Source organism: Talpa occidentalis, unplaced genomic scaffold, assembly GCF_014898055.3.
Source record: "Talpa occidentalis isolate TD23 unplaced genomic scaffold, MPIMG_talOcc4v2.1 talOcc4.2, whole genome shotgun sequence".
NCBI classification, from domain to species: Eukaryota; Metazoa; Chordata; class Mammalia; order Eulipotyphla; family Talpidae; genus Talpa; species Talpa occidentalis.
The window spans coordinates 82,226,635-82,243,968 of NW_023602073.1; the positions used below are offsets into that span (position 1 = coordinate 82,226,635).

The following is a 17,334-nucleotide window of genomic DNA, read 5'->3' on the forward strand; positions in this document are numbered from 1 at the left end:
AGCACTTTTATGCTTCCAAATTAAAGAAAACACCAACTCACTTTTGACTTGATTGCTTGAATATGTTGCTCCACTTCTTCAATGTCTTCAGTGTTTTCTAACCGTTCATAAGCAGCACTTCTAGTGCCTTTTATTAGATTTAAAGGTAATGCTGACATGCCATATGCCTAAAAGAAACAAAACTTTGCTTTAGTAATACTACTTTAAACATCTTATATACAACTTTCAGGTAAAACTATCCTCTGAAGTAACTACAAAAAGAGTAAGTAGTTGTGAAAGGGTGGTACATATGAATAAATTATGATAATACTGTTTCATACTTCTTTATATTTGCAATACTAACTATTCCCAGAATAGAAAATACCAATTCCTCAAAGGGCAAGTTGCAAAATTAATGTAAATATAATATCTTACCAAAGTAATAAGTGACAACTTCAGGCTAATCAGTGGTTAAGAAGATACATGAATAAGTAAAATCAATTTACAAAATTATTTTCTATGGGGAAAAAAACAATTTTCTCCAAGTATATATAATAAACCCTTAGTAAAACATAAGTATTGTAATACACATTATTTAATTAGCATACCTATTATCTATACAGTTCATACACGTTCTCAATAACCTATAATCATTTTTTTACTAAATGTTTTATTTTATTTGAAAGATTTATTTTATTTATACAGGAACTGGAGTCTAGGCCAGAGGTGCACGGAATGAGAGGATTCATCACAGAGTGGAGAGCAGAACAGTTGGATCTACTGAAATACACTGCTGAGGGGAGCAGTGGGCGAGACAGAAGAGGTCTGCTGTGCTATGTGGGCTAGCTCCCTGTGCCACCAGAGAGGCCCCTTACTAAGTATTTTTTTAAATATTTTCCTAAAAGTAAATTAATCAGCATTAAAAATAAACATACTATTTCATGTTACACAATTCTGCATTAGCCAGTCACAAGTGATGACATTTATTATAACCATTAAAAACACTCAATGGCAATTGCATGTGACCATTGTACAAAATCATCATTACCTGAAAACATTAGAAGCAAAATTCACAACTACCACTTCTTGCTTGCAGCAACATGTGCTAAAGCAGATAAATATTATTATGTGAATTGTTTTCATTTTCCTCCTGAGTATACAGCCAAACTATGTCAGGTTTCCCTTAAGTTAGGTATGATCACAGGATTGAGTTCAGGACAATGACCATAGAAAGAAATGATAAATGTTATTTCTTGGGCTTAACTCCATACTCAAATATATTCTGGGTGATCCTGTATGTTTACTTTCATGTTTTCTGTTATCTTGATATCAAATCCCAGGATGACCTCAAATATCTTTCGTGTCAATTTTAATTAATTTAATATTCTTCTGTGAGTACCACAAATAATGATAAAATAAACTGATTAAATCACAAATCAAAAGCAAAGCATAAATTCTGATAAATGAAGTTTTTTAAAAAAATTAGGGAGAATATGAATAGAGAAGATGAGTAAAAGGAAACATATAAATCAATTAGTCCTATCACATGTTATGTTTAGGTGATTATGACCTGAAATTATTACCCAATAGGCAAATCCTTGTATTTACTGAAGAAGATATACCTAAAAACTTGCATTTTAAATACTTCTAAAGTGTACGTTATTGTTATCATAAATTCCCTATCTGAAAAAAAGAGGTAGGGAAAGTTCTCTTTATAGTAGAAGAAAATGTAATTTTGACTAATGATTTTCCTTTAATTAACTCAGTTCTTGTCAAATTTGCATTTGTAATATAAAAAGAAGAATACAATCAGGTTTAAAAATTTTTATGTATTTAACATTAATTTTTACATCCTCAAAACATTAAAATGTGAACCGAAGTCCACAAAGAGTTTCAACAAGTCCTATCTTATACCCCATGTACAAATCATTCCCATTTCTCTGTAACACCTCCTGTTCTTTCTCTTATTGCAGAAGAACAATGCATACGGTTTCCATTCCTTGGGCCTGGTCTCCTCCCCAGTGAATACAATCTCTGTCCATGCTTCATGACTTGTTATATTCTTGTCCCATTAATTTCTATAAATTGTTTAATCTCTTCTGCCATTTTGACTTCTACTCTGAATGCCCATGAAGTCAAACAATCTTACACCAAAAATGTGTGAACACATCATCCATGCCACCACCTCCACCACTGCCTTCCTGAAGCCCTTCATCTCCATATTTGTCATAACTCACACTTCTCAGGATTTGATAGTACTTAATAGGCAAAGCTTATTTCGTTGAATTTATCATATCAGGATGATATTCCTTGACTAACTTTCTATATGCTTTCTTCAGCTCATTCATGCTGATGCAGGCAGGACTCAGGACATTGAATAGCTTGGGTTAGGCCACATTAGCCATGTTGGCTGACCAGGCAGCACTAGGTAAGGAAGAAAGCAGAATTGAGCAGAGTCAGTCCCAAAATTACTGTCTTATAAGCAGACTCTAATTATCTAATCCTGGCATACACAGCCTTTCACAACCTGATCCCTACCAATCTTATCTCATGCCTTTGAATTGTTTGCTGTTCTTGAAACACTCCACTTTTACACTACTTCAAGCTTTCTAAGCATCCATACTATGGATGTACCTTGGTACACGCAGTGCCCTCATCTAGAATGCCTATCATCTTACTGGACTTCATTAGCAAATTTCAGTGCCTTTCAGGTCTCAGCTTAATTACACCACATCTGAGAAGCCTTTCTTGACTTGTAAATGTACCTTACTAATAAGTCAATTATAGAACGGAACATTGTACATTAACACTACTGGTCTGCACATAATTGTTTTATCACTAGATCTGCTGAACTTGGCTAATCAGATTCACCCAGAAAATAACAGATTCATCAGCCACTGTGGTAGACTACTTGATACTGACCTTGAACTAGGTCTTAATTCGTTTTCCTCCTATCTTTATTGCAAGTACAAACACTTATTAAAATTGATAAGAAAATTCCTCTAAGATAATATTTAATCAAAGAAAGAGCTCTTTATTCATATGAACTTACTCCTTATTTAAAATTCATGTATTTATTAGAATTCCTAAATGGCTTAAAACATTTTAGAAAATAAAAATATGTGGCCTGGATCCTAAGAACATTTCATGGTAAAATGGGACAAGAATGTAACAACTTTGGGCCTCCCTGTTGGAGCAGGCGGTTGAGCGCAGCTCTGTGAGGCTGTCTGCAGCCTCTGCAGCGCGGGTTTGATCCTGGCCAGCTGGGGAGGAGCCCACATGGCACAGCAGACCAATCCTGTCTTGCATGCTGCTCCCCTCAGCAGTGTACTTCGGTCAATCTGCCTGTTCTGTTCCCTGCTCTGTCTCTGGTGAATCTTCTCACCCTCCTCCACATTTGGCCTGTACCCTGGTTCTTACATAAATAAATAAATCTTTTTTTAAAAAAAAGAATACAACAACTTTTTTGTGAATTTTTAATTTTGAAGGAAGCACAGAAACAAGTGTCACTGTCTGGTTACCTAGCTTTTAGCTTATATTTGGATTGCATTTTTATTTATTTATTTATTTGTTTGTTTGTTTGTTTGTTTGTTTATTTAATTTTGGGATTGCATTTTTAAGTTTCATTGTTTATCAGAATATTGAACTGTAATACTTAGATTATAATAAACCTGATGCGACACATTATACCAAAAATTAATCATTACAACTTTATGATCTTTATACACTCATCTGACTTGTTCGGAAACATTGTAAAAGACTATCCATTTTCAGAAATACAAAACTTTTATTGCTTACTACTGCCCTCTAGTGAATTAGCAGAAAATCAACAAGACTAAAGAGGTTACTTCCTTCTAGGTCAGTCATAACTGACTCTAATTTTATTTCCAATTATAAGTTGCCATCTATATTCACAAAATGTTTTGAAAGAGTACACATAAACTACAAACATTTCTAATTCCTTTTTTATGCTGTCCTTTTCCCTACATATCACCTTTAACTAGCATGATGATTTGCATCATATGAACCTTGGATTACAGCAAAGAGTCAATACCAAGAACTGCCTAGAATGAATACATGTGCTGTACATATCTGTGACACCTATTACTCAAACACATATATGCTGCTATAACTAGTAAAATAATTCATAATGTGTTCAATTAAGATATCTCTTAAGTATTCACTGATTCTGAAACACATACAGTATTTTCTCACATTTAACATCAGTGATATTTGAATACATCTTATAAATCACTGGCTAGGTATAAATCACGACATAGTTGTCATTACCAGCCTATTAACAGATTTGGTCATAGCTGGATACAGTATAGTTACTTCTTCACTTAGGTACATGCATTCTAGGCACAATGAATGAGTTTAACTATAATTTAAAATGTCTTATAAGATAGCATTATGATTTGATTATGAAACAAAAACATGTAAGGAGAAAAAGAAAAAAGGTTCATTGGAATAATAAGCATTATTGCTTATTTTCTTGCAAAGCAACAGTGAAGTACTTTCTGAGCTTAAGAAAGGAAGTTAGTCAAAACAGAAACCATTTTCACTGAGATAAACACAAAAAGATTGTCTTTTACATGGCAAGATAAAAAACAAAAACAAAACAACAGCTTAAATTTGTACACAATGGATATGTTAGCACAACTTAAAGAGAAGAGCACTCAGGAAAAGCTGCACCATCAATCAATTCTATCACAGCATAAAAGATACTGTATAGTAAAACATGGTCATGAATAACCAATTCAAAAACTAATTCAGAAGAGTCATACTCAAAATGTTGAGTTCAGGAACACCTCTCCAACTTATTTTACTCATATTTTCCTTATTATGCACATAGCCACGGATATAATTTTTGAAGTATTTACATAAATCTAAGAAATTTCTCTCACTAAATATGAAATAAAAATTATAAGAGAGCATGGGCATGAATATTTTTCTTACAGTGGTATATAAAATAACAGTGCATCTTAAAATCAGTGACACAAATTCAAAGAAATATAGCATCACATTGAAGGCCAAGAAAGTTGATCTTTGAAGGTGATTTCTATTCTCAAAGATTATTAAAACTGATTTTTAATAAATTTTGAATCTTTTTCAATTTTATTTTCTTTCATAATCTCAAATATATAGATTAGCATAACAGCATGCACATAAAATTCATAAACATACTGGAAGACATTCAGTTTTTCAACAAAGAGTATATATAATAAAAGTGACTAGTCACTGCTTTCTATAGGTGCTTCAGTGGTACATATGATACATTTTATTTGAAAACATAATTATTCAACATTCCCCCACTTGGTGGCACCAAAAAATTAAAACATCTACATAAATATTTGTCCGTAGAGGCTTCATTTTTTTAAACTTAAAAAGCATCAGATTTCTTTTCAATTTAAATTGAAAATGAAAAGCAAATTAATAAACTGTTTGACAGCTTTCTCCTAAAATTGACTAACTGATTATTTGGCTATTTCTTTGTATATGATTCAGTAGATAATCTTGATAAAGTTTAAATAATCATCTAGTTTCTAAACTAAATAATGCATATCCAAGAAATTCACAATTGATGGACACATACATTATAAAAACTGTCAATACGAACAGTTACAGATTCTGTAACAGACATGATATTATCTTTAAAGTACTATATAAAGTATCAACTTTCCATAACTTTAGTTTAAATTAAACCTCTTCTATGTCCCAAGAATATATACTATAGCCCTTCCATGCCCTCAATAGATGAAATATTCAATTCTTAAGCTTTTTAGTAATAATATAGAAAGCTTGCATCTGCAAACAGATAATCAGTACTATTAACCAATGAGATTTGATTTGTCTGTAATACTATTTAAATGCTATTTGTCTATTCACACACCCTAAAAGTAATCACCATGTACTGTGAATGCTTCTTTGACTCACTCATCTTTTCATAATCCACATTCTCACTGATCATGATACAACTACCTTCAGCATCTGGTTTACTTTAACAGCTGGAGAAAAGAGGTGGGAACTATAGTCCAAACCATATGAAACCATGATTATTCAAATGACTTGAGCTACTAGTAACTATTTGTTGAGTAGCTGATAGATGCTAAACAATTTGAATTGTTTAATTAAATTCTCACAACTTCATTAAGTATTATTCTAATTTTAGAGATAACGAAACTTAGTTAAGTAGTTCAAAGAACCCTTAGACTCATAAGAGATTCACATTTAAGCCCCTCCAGTAAGGTGATAAGAAAATACATAAAGTTAGTGTTAGTACTCTACTCTTAACATACTGTTATATTAGACACTCTCCGCTGGTCCTAGTGGAAGTGGTACCCCTCTATCTAGTCACCATGTCTTCACGTTTCTGGTTCACAGCCTGACCACAATCAGAAGATCCTCTCTTCAACCCAGCCCTCTGCATTCTAGAATGATTATTGTGTTTGATTTAAAGTAAAAGAGCTTCACTATAAAACCAAACACAACAATCACAGGCATAATTATGATATTTCGTTTAACTGATTGCAAAATAATTTTCAGTTTCAATTTGAAAAATAGAAGATATGGTATTCATTCAAAATATTTTTTTACATATTGTAAATACCGTTCCTATAGGGAAACGCTCTTCTTCAAAGAGTTTCATAATTTCACATTTTTCTTTTTCCCATCCCCTTTATTCCACACCCACACAGCTTATTTAATTCAGTCATCAGAGTAATACTGTTAAAATGTTAGTCCCTATTTCCACTTAAAACCCTTCAAATACCTCCAAACTCAATCAGAATAAAATCTAAAATCAAAATAATGATGTATAAGGCTCCACATAACATGGCCTCTATTTCTAAACTTCTGCCATTCTCTCCCCTTATTAACTGTGCTGAAGTTACAATGACTTTGCATCTTTGAATACAGCCTGTGGGTCCCTATCTCAGGAATTTTACTTCTTCTCTCAAGAATGGCTTTCACTTCACTCACATCTTTTTTCAAATGTGAAAGAATCCACTCCTGAGCTTTAAGAAAAAAATCAATTTCCTCTATTGCCTTACTTGCCTTATTTTTCTTCATAGCATCTACTATTTGACCATTGAAAAACAATTCTCTATGAGTCCCTCATTTCTGTATATTTTGCAAAGTCAAGCACTGACTGCCCTTTTTTGTGCAATTTTTTTCAAGGACATCTGTATAAAATAACTTTGAAGGACAAAAATTAGAAGCAAAAAGCAGGCATGTTTACTGTCCATTATAAAAGATTCAGCTTCCCTAAGTGCAAGGTTCCTCTTTTATATGAAAGTCTTATCTGGTACTCTTCACATTGCCACTGGAAATTGGAACTCGGAGAAAATGCTGATCCGATAGCTACTAGCATTGCTATAAATAATAAAAAAGTTCCTTGTTTCTGACCAAGAAGTCTTGCATCTTCAGCCAACATCCATGAAACTATAGCAGATTGCAAGTAGGCTAATTCCTCAGACCCTTTGAGTTTCTTGACATTGCCTTTACATATTGGCTTTCTCCTTTTCATGTCTTTCTCCTGACTGATCTTTCATCAACTTCTGTAGTCTCATTTCCTTATAATCTTGAAAGCACGACCTCAAAAATCCCCAAAAGGCATTTTTTAATTCTAATTTAATGGGAAAACACTGATACAGGAAAGTTAAAAGACAAACCCAAGATTAACATAACAAATCAGACCCCAAAATAGCAATTAGAATTTAGGTCTAACTCTTACTTTGTAGTAACTTGTGATGGCCTCTTAAAAAACAAACAACTTATATAATACACATATGGAAGGATACTTACCCAGTAATATTGATATCACATAACAAAGTCCTTCTATACTAATACATGAAAAAAACCAAAATGGCAATGAATAAAAGAGTATCCAAGGAAGCACCTGAAAGCTATCAAAATGCAAACAATTTAGACTTCTTTTATTATATATTATGATCCTTGAATAATTATGTAACAAAATTAGACTCTGCTACCACACTAATAGCCAATTTCTTTTATATTGAAGATATATTGGAGCAATATTCAAAGATGTTTTCATGATAATCAGTATCTTCCATCTTTGCAAGAATCAAGATGCTCTAATATAAACTACATTAATTTCAAAGGTTCCAGATAATTTAAAGTTTCCTGTATTAACTCTCTTTTAGGAGGGAGGCAAGAAACATTTATTACTGGTTTCTCTTCTATAATTTAAGCACAAGGGCAGTTTGTACACAAGTTTTATTACAATTCCTATCTTACCATTTCCAGAAAGATTAAAAATAAATCAGTCTCTGAAAGTATGAAACTGGATTATATACAGTATAATATTAGATTACAGATACTAGAGAAATACTAAGTTATGTAAAATAACTGATTTTAAAAACCATACATCCCCAAGTAAGATAAATCTGCTCAATCATTAACAAATATTTATCTATGGTTCCAAGTTCTACTATTCTTATAAATCATTAAATCTACTACTGCATAGTGAAGAACCACCTTCAAGATTCACAAGTTACAATTTTTGTTTCTAAATACTAAACTTCACAAATATAGATAAAATGTTACTAAGTACTTGAAATTTAACTCTCCTTTTAAGTAAACAAAACTCAAGAAAAATGAAGAAAACACCAAAATACTAAAGAGGAAAACAGAATTAAATTGAATATCTAAGATTTAAATATTAAAATGCTTCATAGAGTAAATCTTTAATTTTAGGTCAATTATCACCATTACACTTACTGTGTAAGTTATAGCTGCCAACATTCCAATCAAGGTCAAAGAACTAATGGAAAATGATAATGCAGCTAAACCATCTGCAAAGGAAGAAAAATGCTGTAAAAGGGTATATGTATATTATACATGTATTATTCCAATGTTTATATTCAACAAATCAATTTAAAAATATAAAATTTGGGCTTCTTATACATTCCAAAAAAATAAACTCAACATGCATTAAGTCATCCATGAAATGCTAACTCCAAATGGAGAAAAGTTTTTAAAGGGCTCTTCACAAACTGATTTATAAAAGATCTTTTCGATTAAGATTTCTTCCCTTCACCTCTTAAAATCAAAGCAGAATATACTACCTCACTATTGAGTCTAAAAAGAAATCAGCAAAATATCAGATGTTTAAAAGGTGACCAAAAAAATTCCTAGACTTTCTCATTGTCAAACCTTGAGAAATAATATTACATAGGAAAGCCATTGAGTTTGACTCTTTCTTCCTCTCTCCTCAATCTTGATACTCCCAGTTTCTCTGTTCTTAATTTTCAAATAATCTTTTTATTTATTTTTATTTATTTATTTATTTATTTTTTGGTGGGACCATCCCCAGCAGCCGGGGAACGAACTGGCGCTGCAGAGGCTGTGGGCAGCCTCGTAGCCCAGCACTCAACCGCTAAGCCACCAGGGGAGGCCCTCAAATAATCTTTTAATACATGGTCTGAAATTAAAATCAGTGGGATTTCTTGCCCAGTTGGCAGAAAATAACAAGAATACCATATATAAACAAGCTAGATTTAGAAAACTACTTAAAGGCAGGCCAATTAGTGAAGGGCAGGAATAACTTTCAAATAAATATGCCAGATTATGCCATTCAATACTACATAAAATCTAAACATTCTTAAATGTGAATAATACAAATTTTTCTAGTTTTTAATATGGGACCAATAGGATTTACTACCTAATTTAGCTTAAATGCAGGTCCTATATGACCAAATTTTTTTTATTAATCTATCAATACTAATCTTTTCATGAATAATAGTAAGAATGATATACTTAAAACACACGTCTGTTTTATATAACACATAGAGACTATCATTAGCAAATTCACAAATCACACACGGCAAATTTTTAAACTTGAATTTGTTTTAACTGCTATACTATATTTTATCAATATATAGTATTATCACTATATTTTATCAATAAAGACATTTTGATGTTTCTTGCTTGATCTTATTAGAAGTATCAACAGAAGATATTTATATAACTAGGAAAAATCTGGCTTTGGCTGGCAGCAATTTTAAGGTATTACCTCTTATAAAATACAATCCAAAATGAGAAAATAATTGTTAAAAAGCTGCATCTTAGAATTGATAAAATGGAGTATTATGCTAATTTATTTGGCCAATCAAAAAGTCAGTATTACTAATAGTGATAAGTGAAATGTACTCTAGGTTATGGTATTTAAGATTTGAGATTTAAAAAATAGTAATTTTAAGACCAAAGAGAACAAGATTACAGATATTAGAAAAATGCTACCAATATAAGCACTGATTCAAGTTTACTAATACTGAAAGATAAATATAATTTATAAAATCATGTTTAGGATAGAATACTTAATAGACCGGAAGGAGATAACTACAAGAAAAGAAGCAATTTATTTCTCAGCAATAAGATCAGGTACATAAATCCTGCCAGTCCAGTGTTTGTAGATGCCAGACCTACTATCCTTATTCTTGATAGTATCAGCAAGATATTAATGGGCCTCAATTTACAAGATGAAATCTTAAGTGGGAAGCAAGAAAATTAAGAAGTTATACAGCAAAGAGGCCAATATTTAATTTATCATCATTTAATACTGTATCTGAGTAAAGAAAAAGTGCTGATCAAAGAATGTACAGTAACTATTAAAAAGAATAAATACAAAAGCTTTAAGAAGTCTAGCATAATATTTATAAGGAAGTGTTATAGGTTCTTTGAAAGTAAAGTTACTATGTTCTGATGAAATTCTGAGTAGTAAGGTACAAATTCTTACTTGGTATCAGTTTCTAATGTCAATGGCATTTTTTAATAAGCAACTTTCTTAACCTAAACTCCTAAAATTGCCTATTATTTTTTCCTAGATTTAGTTAAACCTTGATTATATTAAAGATAACTTCTGGAAAAGCAATTCCAAAATATTTTGGTGAGGTAAGTAAGTTAATAATAATGATTATATTCACATGAGAACACTGCAATTTATATATTCCACACAAAGACTAATCATAATCAAACACCATTGTAAGGTTCTCTCATTAGTTAAAAATTAAAATCAATATATCTAGCATATTTAACATATTACTCTACATTATTCTAAGTGAATCAAAGTATACACAGAAATTATAAGTCTTTGCTGTTAAAATAGTTTGAAGATCAATTTTTCTTTCAACATAATTTTATGCTGAAAACCAAGAAACTTGCTATATAGTAGTTATATTGCTAGATGTAACACAATTCCTAATTTGTCTAGCATACTTTCAATCATAACCTAAACAACTGTGAGATTAAATTATTAAGAGTAAAAAAGACTCCTTGAAAAATTACAAAGGAAGGTTCATGAAATATGAACTATTATGGATAGATCTGTTTTAACACTTACGACTACTTCCAAGTTCTTCAAAGAGGAATTTCACTTTTTCCCACTCAGTAGAATTTTTGTTATTGGGAACATTCAATGGAACAAAAGCACTAAAAAGGAGAAAATAAAGAATTAATAAATAAAAGCTGCACCATGTACGCAGGGATGTGAGAAGTTTCTCACCTATGGGTTCACTAAACACAAATATGATTTAATAGTTTTATTAAGTGTAACCAATTTGCTTTGTAATCCTATTTGGTTTTGCTTTAAAAAATGTTTTGAGGAATCATAGGCCAGAGATGGTGAAAAAGGTCCATTGTACAAAAAAAGATCAATAATCTCTCTATAAAATCAGAACAGAGTAAAAATATACATATAGAGTACATATACATAATATTTATAAAATGATTTCAATATGCATAGAAAAGACCAGAAAGAATGATTTCAATATGCATATGAAATAACAGAAAGAAAATATATCAGAATAAACAGTAACTATCTGGTTTAGGATTAGAAATGGTTTTTTACATTCTTCTTAGTATTTTTCTGTCTTTCAAGGTTCTAAGCAGCAGACATAATAAAAGTAGTTTCTATTTTTTTCAATCCACAGTTGAAGGGCATACCTTAGAAATAACAGAGATAGCTAGCTTGCTACAACTTGCTCCAAGAGCTTAAAGTGGAGAAAATAAAGGACAGAATTGATGATAGACAGAAACAAATAGAAAGACAGATGGGTTGAATGATGGATATATCAAGAGATAAGATAGTTACTTTATTATCTAGCCCAAATAAACAAAGAAGACAATGAAGAGATTAAGGTAATGGGCTGGGTATCCCTTAAATTGTATATATGGGGAACCAAATATGAATGCCAGAAACAGCTTATTCTATTTCCATTCTACCCTATTAACTGTTAGTAAATCAATAAGATCTTTCCTCTTAAAAAAAGGAAATACTGAATAAGTTTGACAATATATCAGGGTATCTGCTCTGATAATGCATGTAAGTAAAATAGAGTAATTCTACTTATTTTTAATTTTAAAAGCATTTACTCCTTGGCATTACTGATGCTTCTCATTTATATAAAAAGATGGGCCAATCATGCCATAAGGTCATTTAAGTTTCAAACTATCTCCACACATCAGCTGACTACATTCTTCTTTATCTTGGCAAATTCTCACTATTTTAAAAGAAAAAATAGAGCAATAAATGTAAAAAACTCATTTGTTGCTCCATTTGTAATAAAAAATAATGAAAGTAGTATGATGGAATAAAAAACTTGCATATTAGACTTCTGTAACGACATTAACTAATTAGCAATTGAACAAAAATATTTTCTAGAAAGTATCTTTTGTACTCAGCTGGGAATCAGCAACTCTGTGAATAATGAAAAAAAAACTGTTATACAAAATTTCATCTATAGAGTAGATGATCAATTAAATAGAAATACAGATTATAACTATCTGAAAATACATCAATATCAACATCAGTTTTAGGTAGTCAGAGGACTGCCCAGTGGTAGAAGATAAGTAACTCTTTCTCTTCATGACATATTCATGTTCAAAGCAGGGTTACTACTTAGCAGTTCAAATTTAATGAGAATAACACCAAAGGAAATTTTGTAAGTCCAAAGAAAAACAAAAATATTTGTTAAAGGTTGAGTAGCCCAAACTATTGTCAAAATGACTTTAAGAAAATATTTATATTAAAGCTATACAACAGAGTTAACATTTTAGCACTATTATTTTAGGTAGGAACTAATAACAAAAGCAGATTCCATAGCTCCTTTGTCACTGGGATTTTATAATCTAAGAATTAGACCTAAAATATTTTTATATGAACTAAGAGGAACATCCATAAAAAACAGAACTCAAGAGCTATAACTAATATATCTACAGATCCTGAGCAGTAATATTCATAGCAGTCAATGTGCAAAGGCACAAATCAATTGGCACAGCCCCTGGCTGTAATTCTGGAGGGACCTGGTGAACTAGGGGTTACCCTTCAAATGAACCTGGTATGAGGGAAGAAGACTCAAAAGCAGAGCAGCAGCTGACAGGCATAGAAGCACTGCAAGTTTTTAATAGCCAAAAGGAGGAAACGACATGCACTGGCCAACCATCAGGCTTGTAGACAAAGATCTATAAATGAAATTATAGTTGAGAATACAGATAAATCAGTTTTTATGAGGAGGCAGCAGTTAATAAAATTATTAAGCATTTACTACATGGTGATGACACTAACGTAACCAAGAGTTATGGATAATAAGGTATGTGTAATGGAAAGATACTAACATTTTCTTAATCTCAGTTCCTCTCAAAAAACTGAATCAGGGGCCTCCCTGGTGGCGCAAAGGGTTAAGCACCGCAAAGGGTTAAACACCACACTAAGAAGCCATCCGCAGTCTCTGCATCACGAGTTCGATCCCCGGCCCGCCAGAGAGCAATCCACATGGCGTGGCAGGCCTCTCCTGTCTTCGCCCACTGCTCCCCTCAGCAGTGTATTTCAGTCAGTCCACCTGTTCTGTTCCCCACTCTATCTCTGGTAAATCTTCTCACCCCCCACACCTCTGGCCTGTACCCCAGCTCTTGTATGCAAAAATAAATAAATCTTAAAAAGAAAAAACCAAAAACCTGAATAGGAGAAACTCAGCCTCCAAAGAAACACAAAACTGCACAGGAGAGTCCAGTAAGATTAATTTTCCCTCAACACTTCTGAAAATATTAAAACTGTAAAATTGTTTAGTAAAGACATCTTATACCCAATCTGACTCACTGAATTAGCTTAACACAGATTATCCATGTATTAAAGGAAAGGCAAACAAATTTCAACAGATACAAAATTGAAATAAATCAGCAGAACTGAAAATTAGATTTTCACTTCCTATATTTTAATCACCAAATCAAGTCATACTTATCCTTCAAATAGCTTAATTGTTTCTTCTCTTTTTTCTATGTAACTGCTTTAGTTCAGATCCTCATTTCTTTTTTTTTTAAAGATTGATTCATGCGCACAAGAACTGGGGTACAGGTCAGAGATGCAGGGGGTGAGAGGATTCACCAGAGACAGAGTGGGGAGCAGAATAGGCAGACTGACTGAAATACACTGCTGAGGGGAGCAGAGGGCGAGACAGGAGGTCTGCTGCACCATGTGGGTCACCTTCCTGGCCAGGGATAGAACTTATGCTGCAGTGGCTGTGGATAGCATCATAGTGCTGTCACTTAATCCCTTGTGCCACCATGGAGGCCCCATGGATCCTTATTTCTTAACTGAACTATTGCAATGGTAACCTATTTTATTCTTTTTTTTTTTATTTTTTTTTTAATTAATAAATTTTATTTTTATATTCCCCATACAATTGCAATCCCCCCATTCTGACCCCAATCCCTCCCCTCCCGCCCCCCACCCCCCAAAAAGTGTCTCTGGTTCATAGTTTTTGTTGATTTTGATTTTCACTTTCTTATACTTATTCATTTTCCTGGTCCCTTATTGAAGTTTTCTAGATCCCTGCTATGAGTGAGACCATCCGGTATTTTTCTTTTTCTTTTTGGCTTATTTCACTGAGCATGATCCCTTCCAGCGTCATCCATGTTGCTGCAAATTGCATGTGTTTATCTTTTTTGAATGCTGAGTAATATTCCATGGTATATATGTACCACATCTTCTTGATCCAGTCATCTATTTTTGGGCATTTGGGTTGTTTCCAAAGCTTAGCTATTGTAAACAGTGCTGCTATAAACATAGGGGTGCAGGTGTTCTTTGGAATTGATGTTTCTGTGTTCTTTGGGTAAATACCTAGGAGTGGAATTGCTGGATCCTGTGGAAGCTCTATGTTTAGTAGGTCCAGAAATCTCCACACAGCTCTCCATAGTGGTTGGACCAGTTTGCACTCCCACCAACAGTGCAGAAGAGTTCCTTTTTCTCCACAACCTCGCCAACATTTGTTGTTGCTAGTTTTTTTAATATGTGCCATTCTCACTGGTGTTAGATGGTATCTCATGGTAGTTTTGATTTGCATTTCCCTGATTGCAAGTGATGTTGAACATTTTTTCATATGCCTGTTGGCCATTCGCATTTCCTCTTCAGAGAAGTTTCTTTTTAGTTCCTCTGTCCATTTTTTGACTGGATTATTTTCTTTGTTGTTGTTGAGTCTCATCAGCTCTTTGCAGATTTTTGTGATCAGTCCTTTATCATTAGTGTTGGGTGCAAAAATTTTCTCCCAGTTGGTGGGGTTTCTCTTTGTTTTTGTTATTGTCTCTTTTGCTGTGCAGAAGCTCTTTAATTTGATGTAGTCCCAGCTGTTTATCTTTGCCTTCACTATCACTGCTTTGGGTGATGCGTCTGCAAAGATGTCTTTGATATGCAAATCCCGTAGTGTTTCGCCTATATTTCCTTCTATGTATTTTATGGTTTCAGGTCTTATGTCTAGTTCTTTAATCCATTTTGAGTTGATTTTTGTATATGGTGTGAGGTAGTGGTCAAGCTTCATTCTTTTGCATGTAGCGACCCAGTTTTCCCAGCACCATTTATTGAACAAACTTTCTTTGCTCCAATGCATAGTCTTTGCTCCTTTGTCAAAGATTCTACCACTTACAATTCACTATTCCAATCCAACACTCAAATGTCCATTTCAATGAAGCCCTCGGGAGTGCTGTAACTCTTAATTAAAACAAATCGATACATGTTTGCTCTCATACATTCACACACACACAAATACATATTCTTCACTGTTTTTCATTTTGAGGATTTTGAGGATGAAACTCAAAATTTCTTGAATATTGTACATAAGACCCAGTATACCTAGCTGGCTAATGTCATGGCTTGCCACTTGCCCACACATACATCTGAAAGATCATTCTTACTTTTTTATTTTGGTACGAAGAAGGAGGAGTGTTTAAATTTACATGATAATTTTACGTCACTCTTGGAATATTGCATGCTAAGTTCAGCTCAATGACTTTATGTTATTGGTCCAACTATGTCCCTCCCCACTCCCTCCAAGTTCACATGTCAAAGACTTAAACCCCAGGGCCTCCCCGGTGGCGCAGCGGTTGAGTGCTGGGTTGCGAGGCTGCCCGCAGCCTCAGCAGCGCCGGTTCAATCCCCAGCTGCTCCCTGGCCACCGGAGGAGGGTCCCACATGGCGCGCAGACCTCTCCTGCCGCCCGCTGCTCCCCTCAGCAGTGTACTTCGGTCCTTCTGCCTGCTCTGCTCCCCGCTCTGGCTCTGGTGAATTCTCTCACCCTCCCACGCTTCTGACTGTACCCAGTGCTTGTATAAATAAATAAATAAATAAATAAATAAATCTAAAATCTAAAAAAAAAAAAAGACTTAACCCCCAATGTGATGGCAATCAAGATGAAATGAAGCAGTAAGGGTGAGGTTCTAATCTGAGGATATTGATGTCTTAATAAAGAGAAGAAGGAACATTAGAGTAATCTGTCTCTCTGCTAGCACAGAGGAGAAAGGCCATGAGATGACACTGCAAAAGCAGCCATCTAAAATCAAAAACCTTCTCCAGAAACCAAATTTTCTCCAGAATTATGAGAAAGTAAATGTCCACTATTTAAGCTACTCAGTTTATGGTATTTTGTTATGGCAGTCCACGTAGACGAATACAGATTTTCGTACCATGAAGTAGGCTTCTGCTATAACAAATACCTATAAATGTGGCTTTGGACTGGGTGATTAGTAAGATCAGGAGAGTTTAGAGGTGCATGCTAAGTTGGCTTCAAGAGACTATTGATCAAAATATGGATGCTAACAGTAATTCTGGTGAGAGCTCAGATGGAAAGAAGCAAAGAGGAGAGTTACAGAGAAAATCTTTATCTTAGGAAAAAATGTGGACATTGAAAGTCATTCTGGTGAGAGCTCAGATGGAAATGAGTGGGATCCCGGGCCCTCTTTGTTCTCAGGGCTATTGTCTTGGTACCCAGAGTTCTTGCTTATCAGCTAGGCATACAGGTAGGAAGCATTTCGCCAAGGACAAAAGTACTGGTATGAAGAACTAACTGG

The 17,334-nt window shown here is 33.5% G+C and overlaps 1 protein-coding gene across 1 annotated transcript in view; it reads right to left on the reverse strand.

Moving 5' to 3' along the window:
* The window catches only part of LMBRD1 (LMBR1 domain containing 1), an 87,925-nt gene that overhangs the window by 39,285 nt on the left and 31,306 nt on the right, over nucleotides 1–17,334 (reverse strand). Inside the window, exons 6-8 of the mRNA XM_037519928.2 lie at nucleotides 11,342–11,430; nucleotides 8,722–8,795; nucleotides 42–167 (exon numbers count right to left, since the gene is read on the reverse strand). Coding sequence (XP_037375825.1) covers nucleotides 42–167; nucleotides 8,722–8,795; nucleotides 11,342–11,430 — 289 coding nt within the window. The remainder of the gene's footprint in view (nucleotides 1–41; nucleotides 168–8,721; nucleotides 8,796–11,341; nucleotides 11,431–17,334) is intronic.